We start from the raw sequence: 15096 nt of genomic DNA, 5'->3' as shown, positions 1-15096 counted from the left end.
CTCAACATGAAGTACCACATCCACCACTTCAACGATGCACAATATTTTGGATGCGGGGTCTTATGAGTCATGAGAGGTAGCAAGGCGTCATCAGATCAAGGGAAATGGACTCTACAAAAGACCTACCTTCAGAAAGCACCTTGATCTTTGTCTCTAGGAGGAGCAGGACAGAGCAGCTACATCTCTGGAGGAGGAAGACTTAGAGTGCTGATTCACCTTCACATGCTAACGCTCCAAGCAGTCCACCCTACGACATCAGCTGAAGCATCAGAAGACGATAGATGGACTCTGCTGTGCAAGCAAGGAATGAAGACCAGAAGATAGTCATAGCTAGAGCAATGTACCAAGAGACTTATCGGCAGAAGATAAATTAGTACATGAGTCAACGAGAAGCAGTCTCTTAAGTTCTACCATCAGTCGTGCTCTGCATTGCTGGCTTTGACCCTAACACATCAGAAGAAGCTGATGCACAAGAAAATCTTTTACATATGGTATAAGATGTCATCAAGGAGATCTCTAACATTTCACTGAGAAATATAAGATGAATTTTTATGAAGTGGATCGTCCAAATGATGCTTCTTCTGACCAAGCAATGTCTAAAAGCATAAGTGCTTTATCAGCTACTAGACGGTTTAACCAGCTCGGTCAAATGAAGAAGGTGAATTGTCTAATGGAGAAATTTGTAGCAACATGCTATCAACAATCGCTCCATTAGTATTAGAACAATATTGATATATCTGCTCAGTTCAAACGCTAGTGATGCCATCACCCACCTTCTTTGTGGGTCAAGTTTGAAGAATGTTCAACGCCTCAACGCATATAGTGTAGAGAAATTTACAACTCCATGCTGAGCGGTTTCTCATTAGCTCAAAGATCAATTCTTTCTAGCATGAGAAATTCGTCACATGGTAGTGGATTTAGCTTCCCAATATATCACATTCGTTTCAGACTAAAAGACGCTTATCTCGGAATCTAGACTCACAAAGCTTCCTAATCCTTCAGAAGGTTCAAACGCCGATCAGAAGACGGTTGCATCCTCCTCACAAGCAAGGCGGTCATTATGTTCTCGAATGGAACTAAAAAGGACTAGCAATAGTCATCAATCGCGTGGAGCATACTAAAGATCAACCGCATAACTGCCCTCACCATCCATCACGTTGCTGCTATTCTAAATGTAAACCTGGATTTCAGGGAAAGGTACTCCAGCAGTTGAGAGAAATACTCTGACTCTGAATGCATCTTGAAGTACGCTGAAGAAGATGTTGTAAGGAGTATAAGCAACTTGCGTGATGAACGTCTGTCTGTCTATGCTGTCATCAGAAAGACGTTGCTGCCAAGTGAGAATGAACTGATTGCATTGACTATCTTTTTGAAAGTCATTTACCCTCAGGCTCTCTCATATTGCAAAGAGTGAAGAGAAAGGACTTCTGCCCCCTTATCTTAAGATTGTTGAGCACCTTGATGAAGATATTCATGACCATCACCCATTCAAGAAACTACTGTGCTGAAGATGGAAAAAGTGGTTGAAGACTCTACTGATGGAGTCGGAGAAAGAGAAGAAGCAGAACTTGTTGAGTCAAGAAGGAAAGCAAGGGTTGCTCGAGTAGTCTTCATCGCTCAGATAGGTGTCTGATGACCTCTACGCAACGAGCTCTGAAGAAGAGGAAGATTGAAGCCGCTAGCACTAAATGAAGATTGCCTGAAGAAGATGTTGTTATGTCTCCTGCACAAGCTGGATCATCTTCTTTATAAAGGGATACAAAAAGGCTTATCTTCAAAATATCCTCAAGCTATTTTACAGAACATTTTTTCTTTCTTTCTTTTCAGTTTAGTTTAGTTTTATCTTTGCTTCGACTTGTAACCAATTTGGCAGGATTAAATCAATTAATTCTGATTATTGAGGTTCTTGTCATTTGTTTGCTTTACTTAGTTTAAATTTTTCATGCTCTTTCTTTTTCTATTATTGTTTAGCATTCTTTCATTTGTGTATACTATGTGCTTACATTTGAGCCTACTGTATGATATTGTAGGATGTTTTATTCATAATTAAAATCCATAGTCTTGCATGCTTAGATTTAAATTCTTTCATAGATGTATATCTTAGTTTTTTTTCTATTGTTGTCCTTTTCTTAGACATCGAATGCATGCTCTGTTCTTTCAGTTAAGCTCCTTGATAACATGCTCTCTTTGTCGTAATCAGTGGCGGATCCAGGACCCCGGGGTCAGGGGGTTCAAATTTGTCTATGACCTTCCTAAAATTAAAAACATACAATAATCAGTAAAAACATGGCAGCACTACTCTATTTTAACAAAAGAAAGAGGATTAATAATATAATTAAGCATTTAATTAAACACTTTGATTCATATCAGAACAAGGTAATTTGCAGCAGCTTGCATATACAAACAATTGAGCTGCCAATTGGAATGGCAAGTTACCATGCCATTATTTATTTATTTTTGATAAGCAAAGCATTCATTAAAATCAAGCACAAGGAGTGCTAACAGCAATACAACGTTTGAGAAATCAATTACCTTACACACAAATCAGACCCAAGTAATCACTAAGAACTAAGGACAGCAACATACTTCATAGTTAAGTTATCCAAACAACATTAATAACTACCTTACTACCCAGCCCCAAGAAAGCAAAAGATGATACAGTAACACCATAGGTTACAAAAGACAAAACACCCTGTAAGATATAGCAAGTGATCCATCACATGTTGGTGCTCACCATGCCATTATTTATAAATCAACAAAACCATGATGCTTGCAGCTCAACACAATCAAATAGTCAATGTATTTTCAGTTCTAACTCAATTCTTTTCAATATAGGCAACACTAAAATTATTCCAGTAAATGAAACAAATTTGAAATGAAAGTATAAATTTAAAATGTATCAACACTATATCCGTTTAACATTTAAGGTAATGAGAAGAAGTGCACATCCCCTGATCACCTGATGCAGTTCACAAAGTTAGGCAAAAGATCATAGAGCATATGGACTTATGGGCTATGGCTATCTCAGTGCGAGGACCCGGGCAGGAGTTGTATATGATTATTTGTATGAGCTGCATGATGTACAAAGATTGCCATTTCACACAATATAACTATTACTAGTGGTAATTTTAGGTCATTCTTTTCGTGCCAATTGATGCTATTTGGTCATTATATCATTGCTGAGGATGAATGTAGTTTGTGTTTGGAATAAGTTACATTCAACGTCAATGGAAAAGAATGAAACAAGTTGTTGATTCAAAAAAAGAAAATATAAATTTGAACTTGGAATTGAAGGGGAAAATCTTGAAAACAAGAAACTAGGATAAACAAATTGAACAGGTGAGAAGAATTAGAAGATTATAACTTTAGAAATTAGGGGAAAAACAGAAATTAGGGTTAGGAAAAAATCAGCCATGCCCATACCTGTAGAAATTAGAACTGCAGAGGCACGGCCAAAGGCAGGGGCGCACGGCTGGAGAGTGGCACGTGGTGGTGCGGCGGCGGCGGCCGGCGTGGTGGTGGCCGGTGGTGGTGCTTGGCCAGCTTGGGAAATCAGAGAATGAGAGCGTGAGTGCAGAGTGCGTGCGTGGTGACTGTGAGAGGAGAGAGATCTGACTAATAGTGACTATAGTGTGAGAGAAAGAGGAGATGGGGTCTAGGGTGCAATATTAAATTTTCAGGTGTTCAAAAAAAATATGTTATAGGGGGTAGGTTGAATTTTTTTTTTCTTCAGGGGGTTCAACTGAACCCCTGGGCCCTATGTGGGTCCGCCCCTGGTCGTAATCAATTCCCTCCTCTGTGAATTCTTCATGGTATATAGTGTTTTTGTGTTGCATAGCTCTTGTTTTCCCTTTTTTTAAGTAGTGATCTTATTTGTCTATTTGCTTAGTTCTTAGGTATTGTTCATATATGTTGTCTAAATTGTTTTTGTGACATGTTCATACCTGTTCTACATGTTTCTATTTTCCTTTGTGCATATTATTCATTTTGTACAAACTACTGTGGTTGTTTATGAATTCTTTTTGTCGTATGTCTCTTCTTGGTATATATCTCCGTTATCTTGCCTGTTTATATGTGTAAATATTCTGTATTTGAAATCAAATGGTATAAAATCTCATCTGTGTATATTGCTTTAGTAGTAACATGTCTAGGACTTGTATATTATAGTTGTCTACTTACTTTAGTTGTGCTCTTTATTTACTTCTTCACATGAGGTAGTTATCTTGTCTATGTATTCTTTTTGCTTCCGGTTCATTCGCTGAATGAATTTAAACATGCTCTCTTTGATTACATGTTCTATCTGTATTGTTGATGTCATGCTTAAACACTTCATTTGTTCAAACTTGCTTATCTTTACCTGGTATTTCATTCATTCATTACATGCTACACTTGTATTGTAATTACTCCTAACATGCCTTTTCCTGTTCAGCTCACGTGAACACCTGCATTTTTAAATGCTTTAGTTTGTCCTGATTGTCTATCACATACGTTCTAAGACATCAGTGACACGTCATACAAAATTGGAAACACAAAATACATCTCTTTATAAATATGAAATATGAAATCTTGGATATTTAAAAAAAAATGAAATCTTACACTCTTAAAAGCACTCCAATTACACTCACAATCAGAGGAGCTAACATATCTATCGCTAAATCGGTCGCTGTTTTGCTTTGTTATTTTAATTCTACTTCTCAGCGACGGAAATTGCGGTCGCTAACATTTCGACGAAAATTGTGGTCGAAATCAGTCACTACTTTGTATTGGTATTTCTATTATACGTCTTAGCGGCGAAAATTTCGGTCGCTAAATCGGTCTCAACTTTGCATTGCTATTTTTATTCTACTTCTGTAGCGACGGAAACTTCGGATGCTAATATTTCCGTTGGTAAATCGGTACGGATATGTCAGTCGCTATATAATCTGTCGCTAATTCAGTCGCTACTTTGTTTTATTATGATTATTTTACCTTTTTAGCGACGGAAATTTCAATCGCTAAATCGGTCGCTAGTAAGTCAAACTTGGAGTTTGACCAAAATATAATGGATTCCGTCGCAAAGTCGGTCGCTAAATCCGTCGCTAAACAATGAATTTCTAGTAGTGATAATGAAACATTGAGTTGAGGTAGAGGTCGGCAACATGCAAAGACATATGCAAATAATTGGCCATCAATGATCTCCAATATAGGCTTATAACTAAATTAAAGAATGTAAAAACAAAACAAATAACAGAATTAGTTCCCAAACTAAGAGTCTAAGACTATAATTTTAAAAAGTAAGATATGTGAATGTCATGTAGGATGTACCTTCTGAGAACGGCATGGAAGTTAAATTTAATCGTCTCCTTACACTTATCCATTTCTTCATAAATGTATCCCATTGATGACCGGGATTTTGTCTTGTTTTTAGGGTCATTTCTTTGTTATTTTTGAGTCTTTTTGTTGAGTCTCATGTAGTGTTTTATGCATTCTCATGCATTTTTGTCTTTCTTTGTGTTCTTACTTTGTTTTGGTAATTTTGTAGTTTTATAGGGACCTTTCTTGCATTTTAAGTATGTTTAGGACTTGCATATCTTTACTTCTTGAATTGAGGGTTCATTATGCTAATAAACTCTTGGAGCTCCTAGATATTTTCTTTGCTTTGTTCCTAAGTAATCAGGTCTGAAACTGCTGAAGAAAGAAGGTTAAGAGGCTTGGAGAATTGAAGGGAGGCTTAAAGAGGAGTAAAGAAGAAGATCAAGAGGTTTTCCAGCGAGCATTGGGCGCCTAGGCGTGCTCAATTGGCGCCTAGAGCTGAAGTTTCTGTTCCAGAAGTTGGAATTGGCGCCTAGGCGTGCTCAATTGGCGCCTAGGCGCCAACTGCCTCTAGAAGCTACTGTTTTGTTATTTTGAGTTGGCGCTCAGGCGTGCTCCATTGGCGCCTGAGCGCCCAAACTCGTATTTTTTGCCTATAAATAAGGCTTTGGTCATTTTCTTTAAAACACTTAGACATTTTACACATTTTGGATCAAGTTTAGAGGTAGAGGAGCATCTAGGAGAGTGTGAGAAGGCTTCCAAGCTTGTAATCCAGGTTCTTAACCTTGCCATGCTTGGCTAATCTCTCTTCTATTGCTTTGGTTTTCTTGGAAGACTTTTCTTATTTGAGTTATAATCTTAAGTTCTTTCCCACATGTTCTTCTTCTATCCTTGAATCCCATCTTCTGAATTTCAATCTAAGCTTGAATGCATGCTTGCTTTATGCTTTTCTATAATCAAAACGGAAGTTTGTTATAGATTAGGAAACTGATTTGGGATTACCCCTTCTATATTGGCTACTAGGAATAGAGGAAGGTTTGGCGTTTGTTGGCATGTACTTTGTAATCTTTATGCTTCAAACAAATGTTTTAAGTACACAAGGAATTGGACTTATCTTTTGGTTTGAAAGAATTATCTATGTGAGGCATCGATAGGTAGTTTCTTAGGCTATAGCATCAAGGAGAGATTCATGAGAACATGTGCATAGAATGATGTGCTTGAATTGACTAGTTGAGCAAGAACCCAAAGCATTTTCATTTCTGAATTGTCTTTCTATTTTCCTTTTTCCTTATTACACTACTTCGACGTATCTTTGTTTCAATAAAACAAACCTTCATACTCAAGACTTAGACTGAATGCATTCACTCACAATCCCTGTGGTTCGATAATTAAAACCGGGTGGATTCTTACACTTGCATATTTACCAACACCCATGGATGGCTTCTGATCTGAATCCACTATACGCAACACTTTTATAAGTTGATAAGCACCCCTCAAACAATTCAATGTATCTTTCCAAAACCCCTTATCAGTAACTAATTCTTTAATAACTTTCTCATCTTTAGTCTTCGCAAACCGAATATCTATCCATTCTTCAGAATTATACATTTTGCACAATGCATTGCAAGCATTCCAATGCCAAGTAAGAAGTATCAAAACGTGTAGCCCTGGGTCTAATCAAATCACCACCTTTAGTAAAGTGTTGCAAAAGACTGATAAGACCAACCCTGTCATAAATGAAATTGGTTATTTTCTTACCACGTGCAATTGTCTCTTTGTGAAGGGGTATCTTCATCTCAAATTCCTCTAGCATTAGGTCTATGCAATGAGCTGCACAAGGTGTCCAATAAACCCCCTTCCTCTTCTGCATCAACAAATCACATTTTCCTCACCAACTTCCTCAACAACATCATTCACCATCTGAAATTTTTTATTAGTTGTCTTGCATATATTGGATGCATCAATGAACTTAAAATAAAATGTTCCCTTAGGACTGTTTACCAGAACATTAAGTATAGACCTCCTCCTTCTCTCTGTCCATCCATCAGTCATAGTTGTGCACACTGTTTTTCTCCAACAAGATTTGTTCATGGTCGAATATATGGTGAAGCAACAATTCATAAACATTAATTCAAAAAATATTTATTTGATTAACTGCTTGCTAAAAAGTTTATATTTGATGGCATTATTCCAGAAATGATGAGAAAATGAGATCGAACAACAATAAAAAATAAACCTTAGGAAATCAACATGGCTTCCCTAAGTTTTTCTGCAACAAACAACCCTAAGGCTTCTCGCCTTTAATCCTACGAGCGAGGTGAATGTCCTTGGGCATGATGGTGACCCTCTTGGCATGAATGGTGCAAAGGTTAGTGTCCTCAAAAAAAGCAACCAGATACGCCTCGGCGACCACCTTAAGAGCCCAGACAGCGCTGCTCTGAAAGCGGAGATTAACCTCATCATCATCATCATCATCATTAGAGCATCATCGTTTGTGCTCTTAAGGTGGTCGTCGAGGCGTAACTTGTTGCTTTGTTCGAGGACACTAACCTATGCATCATTCATGCCAAGAGGGTCACAATCATGCCCAAAGACATTCAGCTCACTCGTAGGATTAAATTTGAGAAGCCTTAGGTTGTTTGTTGCAGAAAAACTTAGGGAAGCCATGTTGATTTCCTAGGGTTTACCTTTTATTGTTGTTCGATCTCATTTTCTTGTCATTTCTGGAATAATGCCAACAGATATAAACTTTTTGGCAAGCAGTTAATCAAATCATTTTTTTTTTGAATTAATGTTTATGATTTGCTACATCACCATATATTCGATTGTGAACAAAGCTTGTAGTAGAAAAACAAGGTGTACAATTATGACTGATGGATGGACGGATAGAAGGAGGAGATCTATACTTATATTTCTAGTAAATAGTCCTAAGGGAACAATTTTTTTGAAGTCCATTGATGCATCCAGCATATGCAAGACAACTAATAAAAAATTTCAAATGGTGAATGATGTTGTTGAGGAAGTTGGTGAGGAAAATGTGATTCAGATTGTCACAGGCAATGTTGCAAACTACAAGGCAGCTGGTGATTTGTTGTTGCAGAAGAGGAAGAGGGTTTATTGGACACCTTGTGCAGCTCATTGCATAGACCTAATGCTAGAGGACTTTGAGAAGAAGATACCCCTTCACAAAGAGACAATTGCACGTGGTAAGAAAATAACCAATTTCATTTATGCCAGTGTTGGTCTTATAATTCTATTGCATCACTTTACTAAAGGTGGTGATTTGATTAGACTCGGGGCTACACGCTTTGCTACTTCTTACTTGACATTGGGACGCTTGCAAGAAAATAAAAGTGCATTGTGGAAAATGTTTAATTCTGAAGAATGGATAGGTAGTTGGTTTGCAAAGACTAAAGATGAGGAATATATTGAAGAATTAGTTACTGATAAGGGGTTTTGGAAAGATACATTGAATTGTTTGAGGGATGATTATCCACTTATAAAAGTGTTGCGCATAGTAAATTCAAATCAGAAGCCATCCATGAGATACATTTATGAAGAAATGGATAAGTGTAAGGAGACGATTATATCTAACTTCAATGGTGTTTTGAGAAGGTACATCCTACATGACATTCATTTTGCTTAATTTTTAAAATTATAGTCTTAGACACTTAGTTTGAGAACTAATTCTGTTATTTGTTTTGTATCTACATTCTTTAATTTAGTTATTAGCCTATACTTGAGATCATTGATCATAGATGGATCAATCAATTGCATAGGCATTTGCATGTTGCAGGCCTCTACCTCAACCTAATATTGCACTATGTAGAAGGATTCATTGAAGAGTTGTATACACATTTTACAGTCAATCATACAAATCAAGTAACAATATTCAAATTTTTCATTCATAAAAAATATTATACCATCTATGAATATTGAATTCTCTACAACCGTACAACTTTTAAAGAAAGTAAGTGTTTCGCTTTCAAACCGATTTGAATTGAATGAAACCATTTCAAAATTAAATAACAATAGAATAAAACCAACAAATAAACGTCAATTTAAATGTTAATTGAATAACAATACAAAAGGTTTGGCTTGTTCAAATATCACCGTAACCATCAAGTTCGATGGAAATTTTCTGATCCGAGCAAAATTTAAGCCTTGGAGAATTTCATATCCGAGATTTATACTAGAATTTAGAAAATCAATGGAATAAAATAAATTACATACCTCTTGAAGACACTGACAATTATCCCACAATTTTCCGGCAATGAGATGTCATGGACAAATATGCAAACACAAAGGAAAAGCACCAAAAAAATTGAATGTTAATCGAATAGCAATACGAAAAGTTTAGCTCAACCATAGATCGCCATAACCATCAAGAGCGATGGAAATTTCTGATTCGAGCAAAATTTAAGGAATTGAGAATTTCCGATCCGAGGTCTATGTTAAAATTCAAAACACCAATAAGATCAAAATAAACTACGTACCTCTTGAAGACACTAACAATTATCGCATGATCTACCTGTAATGAGATGTCATGGACATACGTGTACTCCTTCCTCTCCTCCCCCACCCCCTCTATTTGAGTTTGATCTCTCAATGGCAGGAAAAATGCGCAGCCAGAGCACAAAAGAGAGGAAAGGGATCTATCATTTATATAACAGAACTAACCCTAGTTTTCACTAATCGGGCTTAAGTTTTCACTATCCTTATACCACATTTCAATACTAATTGGGCCTAAGCCCAATAAATAGGATTTTTAAACCAATTTTTTTGGGTTTGATTACTCAATCAGCAAAGTGAAAAAGGTAATACGAACTTGTTCTCTTCATTAATGATTTGTGAATGAGTGAAGAAGTCTGTTCAAACTCCAAACAAAAGTATTGAACAAACCTTTCAAACATGTTGGCTGGAAGTCAGGGGCGAACCTATGTATAAGTGAGGGGGTTCATCTAAACCCCCTGTGTAAGACCCAAGATTTTAGAATTTAATAAATAATTAATTTCCAACTCACGCGTAGGATTCCGTGTAAGCGTGAGAGGAACTTGACTTGTGTTTAATGTTTGGATTAGTGTTATGAAGAAGAAAGTTCAGGAAATGGTTAAGAATAGTTCTATAGTCGCTATAGGTTATAGCATGAGTCTTATTCACTCTCGCCTTAGGGTGAAAACGTTAGTAAAGGGCTAATATGCTCTTAAAGCACTGTAGAAACGATATTCAAAAATATTCAGAGGAATATAAGAATTTCTCTTATTCCTTTCCATGATCAGTGTTTCGACCCGAAACCCTGGACTGTACGAACGACCGATTTCAATTCTCGGAAGTTTGCTGAAATCGAGTTCTTGATAACTCAAGAACCTTGAAACGAATTGTAGATGAAGACTTTTTCTATTTGGAGCTTCAAACGAAGATTCCACACGCAAGCACCCATTTCTTTCGATGTTTTCGACCTTTCTTCAGAAGGAAGTTTTCTCTTCCGACATCAACTGCAAAAAGTAACTTTTCGGGTTAAATCGACAAACACCGTTAGTGAATCGTTTGCTTAAATTCCAAGAAACTTGTTTCGAGTTCTAGAATTCTGTCGCCGGATTCTATCTTATATTTCACAGAGGAACGCACAGGAAAAATCGGAATCGCGAAATTTTCATTTTCCCGCGTTTTCCATCTCCTATAAATAGGAGAAAACTCAAAAAATTCCTCACCATTCACCCACCAAACCCGCGGCCAAGGAGGAGAGAAAGGGATGAGAGCTTTTCGCTGTTTCTTGCCTGATCGTCGCTCTGTTCGTTGCTACGCGTAGGCCTCGAGGTACTGATGCTATTCCTTACCTCTGATCGTAAATTATGTCGCTTTTCTCTAGGTCTTTCTGTGCTCAAAGTTTTGAGCTTTTTGTAAAACTGTCCAAATAACTTGATTTCTCTGTCAAAACCTCTTCCCTACTAACCCATGAGCATGAATATCCGGTTGTTATTCGCCGATTCTCGGCGGATCGTCGTAGGAATTCAAAAACTGCTCAAATACTCATTTTTATGCTGAGATTTCGCTTTTTGGATCAAAAACTCTCGACTGAGCTTAGCGTCAGTAGGATTAGTTGTCATAAATGTCGTTGGTATCAACCTCATCCAATTTATTTTTTGAAATTCCGACATTGAGTTTCTGAGCTAAAAATCTTGACCAAAATACCCCTAGTCGCATTTCAAATTCTAAAATTTTTCTAAGAGTTTCCCTGGCCTAAATATCGCCTAAGAATACCTAGGAATTAAATTAGATTGAAGAAAAAGTTCGGGAAACCCTATTTTGAAAGTGGCCGAAACCTGTTTGTTATGGTACTGTGTCCAAAAATAATTTTTAGGTCTGTATGGCCTGAGCTATAGCGTAGCTCTTTCGATTGTCAAAATTTAGGCTTTGGTTTCGTGTCATTCCGAGTTCTGTAGCTCGAGTTATGAGCGTTTTAGCGAACGAAGTCTCTGTTGTCCATTCGTGCCTAAATGTGAACTCTGAAGCTTTAAAAGCTTTCTTTCCGGTTTCGATTAGTGTTACTAGATAGTTTTTCTTCTAGTGGGGCTTGTGTTGACGATTGTGTTTCCTTGTTCTAGGTTCGCAACTTCCATGCACAACTTCTACTCACGAAGGTAAGGGTAACTCAGTTTTAGAGCGTCTTTGAGTCTTGCATGCTTTTATCGCACTGCATGCGTTTGAGATGAAGTTGTTTAAACTTGATTGGCAATTGATTGAAATGTTGGTATGCTTGCAATGTTGTATGCTTGCTTATGTTGACTGTTTCTGAGGCTTGTGTCAAATGTTTTCTGAAGGCTTCGACCGAGTGAACTTATTGAGACGTGTGTCTCCGTTTTCCGAGAGGCTTCGGCCGTTTACTGATTTCTGTCATTGAACTGAGCTGGTATGCATTGAATTGATTTATGTTCGTAGAGATTATGAATAATGTATGATTATTCTCATTTGATTTCTGAGTTGTGACTGCGGACTGAGTGACTAATGACGTCACGAGATGTTGTTGATTTAACTGAGGCATATAAGGGTGGAACTTAAGTGGCGATGAGGTGGTTGTGTCCCACGCGATCGTCCCATCTTTCGAGATGTTCCTAAGTGGCAATGAGGTGGTTGTGTCCCACGTGATTGTCCCGTCTTTTGAGACGTTATAAAGTGGCGATGAGGTGGTTGTGTCCCACAGGATCGTCGCATCTTTCGAGATGTCCTAAAGAGGCAATGATGTGGTTGTGTCCCGCGCGATTGTCATGTCTGTTGTGGCGTTAAGTGGCAATGAGGTGGTTATGTCCCACGTGATTGTCCCGTCTTGTGAGACGTTATTAATCGATCCATTTTGGTAGCAGCATATAGTTGCATTATAGGGAACTAACGTCTTACCCTATGTGTTGAAATGAGTTATTAGTTTGATTATCATGCTTTGATATTGAATTCGATCAACATGTTATCTCTTTATATGTGGTAAATTGCATGGACCCTTTCTGTTTGCTATTTGTTGTTTGGACGCTTAATGTAACACCCCGATTTCGGTGGTGTCACTTTAGTAACCAAAAAGAAACTTAAAGCGGAAAAACGTGAATATATTTTTTTTTTGATAATACAATTAAAACTGAAAGAAATAAGGCTAGACAACAAAAGATAACAGGACTAATATACACTAATAATTACAGCCCCCGCTGTAAGTAGCAAACCACGTCACGAGTAAACCTCCAGTCACGGGAAGTAAGAAAAGTAACGCCCGTAGGAAAGAAGTACAAACCAAAAGAAAGGTCAAGCTTTCGCAACACAAACCTTCAAAAAATGAGAATAAGTTAGCCAAATCGGCCTGAAACAAGACCTCCTAGCCCAACCAACTCTCTGTGATCCCCGTAGAGAACCACACAAAAAGCTATAGGCGGGAAACTACCATGTCCCCAAAGAAAACAATGACGGTCAGAGCTAAGACTCTGTAATTCTGGTTCGTGCACAGGACAGATGTCGAACGCGATGTTGGGACAATCGGTTCGACAATTGCACAACAGTATAGAAATTAAGCCACAACGTTTAGTACAGTAGAAACAGCATAGTAGCAACAATAAATCACTAAAAAACACAGAGAATTGTTAACCCAGCTCGGTGCAACATCACCTACATCTGGAGGATACCAATCCAGGTGTCAATTCACAATCAAATAATAGCTCTCAGGTCACATGAAAGTCCCTCCTATACCTAAGTACTCCCCCTTAGTATAGAGCCCCTTTTATGTCTAACAATATTACATAAGTGAATCTAGCTTAGCCCTTCTCCTCTAAGCTATGAGAAAACTTTCTCTAACCCCTAATGACCACTGCCACAGCGATCAAGACATGTTTATCAATAAACAAGTTTGATGAGATTACAACTCAACTAAACAAACCAACTCTAAGCCATATGATTATCCATGGAGGCAGTAGAGAGGTGTACAAAATAACAGAACAAGGACTCACAAAACAAAACCCTAAAAACCCAATCCTTGGGTGCCCAACGCACACTTTCCAACTAGGGTTAAGCCTCCTTAAATAGTCATTCTTCAGGTCTTGATCTTCAATGGGCTTGCACGAAAATAGAGTCCACAAAACAGATCTGGAACAAATCTTTTAAAACAGTAACAAATCTTATCAAATAAGATTTGAACAAAAGATAACAACTTTCACAATTTAAACCAAATCAAATCCTCTTCAACAGATTTGATTCCACTATATTATATTCCAGATAGCACAGAGAAGCTTCTTCAATAACCCTAACTTGATTATCACGAAATCCATCCAAAGCTTCTAGAAAAATCAGCCAAACACACAGCAGATCCGCAGGGACAAATGTCACAGCACGATGTTACAACATCTGCTTCGACATCAGGTTGTTTTTGAAAAAATGCAGACAACCAAAAGTAACAACAATCTCCCCCTTTGTCAAATTTTGTCTAAAACAACTTGAGATTCAGAGAAGATAAACATAACTCCCCCTCAGCAGCGGAACTCCCCCTCAAACGGTGCACATCATTGGATTGCATATCAGAGACACAACATAAACAGCAGCAGATACATGAGATCACAAGATCAGATCTATTTATTGATCCCTCTTCCTTGGCGTTGTCCATGAAACCAGAATATATTCCCTGGAGCTCACCCAAAAAGAATAGGGTGCCTGCTCTGATACCAATTGTAATTCTGGTTCGTGCACGGGACAGATGTCGAACGCGATGTTGGGACAATCGGTTCGACAATTGCACAACAGTATAGAAATTAAGCCACAACGTTTAATACAGTAGAAACAGCACAGTAGCAACAATAAATCACTAAAATACACAGAGAATTGTTAACCCAGTTCGGTGCAACATCACCTACATCTGGAGGATACCAATCCAGGAGTCAATTCACTATCAAATAATAGCTCTCAGGTCACATGAAAGTCCCTCCTATACCTAAGTACTCCCCCTTAGTATAGAGCCTCTTTTATGTCTACCACTATTACATAAGTGAATCTAGCTTAGCCCTTCTCCTCTAAGCTATGAGAAAACTTTCTCTAACCCCTAATGACCACTGCCACAGCGATCAAGACATGTTTATCAATAAACAAGTTTGATGAGATTACAACTCAACTAAACAAACCAACTCTAAGCCATATGATTATCCATGGAGGCAGTAGAGAGGTGTACAAAATAACAGAACAAGGACTCACAAAACAAAACCCTAAAAACTCAATCCTTGGGTGTCCAACGCACACTTTGCAACTAGGGTTAAGCCTCCTTAAATAGTCATTCTTCAGGTCTTG

The 15096-nt window shown here is 37.8% G+C and overlaps 1 protein-coding gene and 1 long non-coding RNA gene across 2 annotated transcripts; one reads left to right on the top strand and one right to left on the bottom strand.

The window, feature by feature from the left end:
• Positions 1–2323: 2323 nt before the first annotated feature.
• On the bottom strand, positions 2324–3647 carry LOC130713875 (uncharacterized). Its single transcript, XR_009011057.1, has 2 exons — positions 3424–3647; positions 2324–3071 (listed from the first exon to the last, which is right to left on the bottom strand). It is a non-coding gene; the product is annotated as an uncharacterized LOC130713875 (long non-coding RNA).
• Positions 3648–8158: 4511 nt separating this feature from the next.
• LOC130712501 (uncharacterized) lies at positions 8159–8938 on the top strand. Its single transcript, XM_057562333.1, has one exon. The coding sequence runs from the start codon at positions 8159–8161 to the stop codon at positions 8936–8938; it is 780 nt and encodes a 259-aa protein (XP_057418316.1).
• Positions 8939–15096: the final 6158 nt, after the last annotated feature.

Source organism: Lotus japonicus, chromosome 4, assembly GCF_012489685.1.
Source record: "Lotus japonicus ecotype B-129 chromosome 4, LjGifu_v1.2".
NCBI lineage: Eukaryota > Viridiplantae > Streptophyta > Magnoliopsida > Fabales > Fabaceae > Lotus > Lotus japonicus.
The sequence above is the reverse complement of the archived record's forward strand: the minus strand, read 5'-3'. Positions and strand labels throughout refer to the sequence as shown.

Coding starts and splice junctions, on each gene's coding strand:
- LOC130712501 (XM_057562333.1), top strand. CDS start 8,159: ATGACTGATGGATGGACGGATAGAAGGAGGAGATCTATACTTATATTT.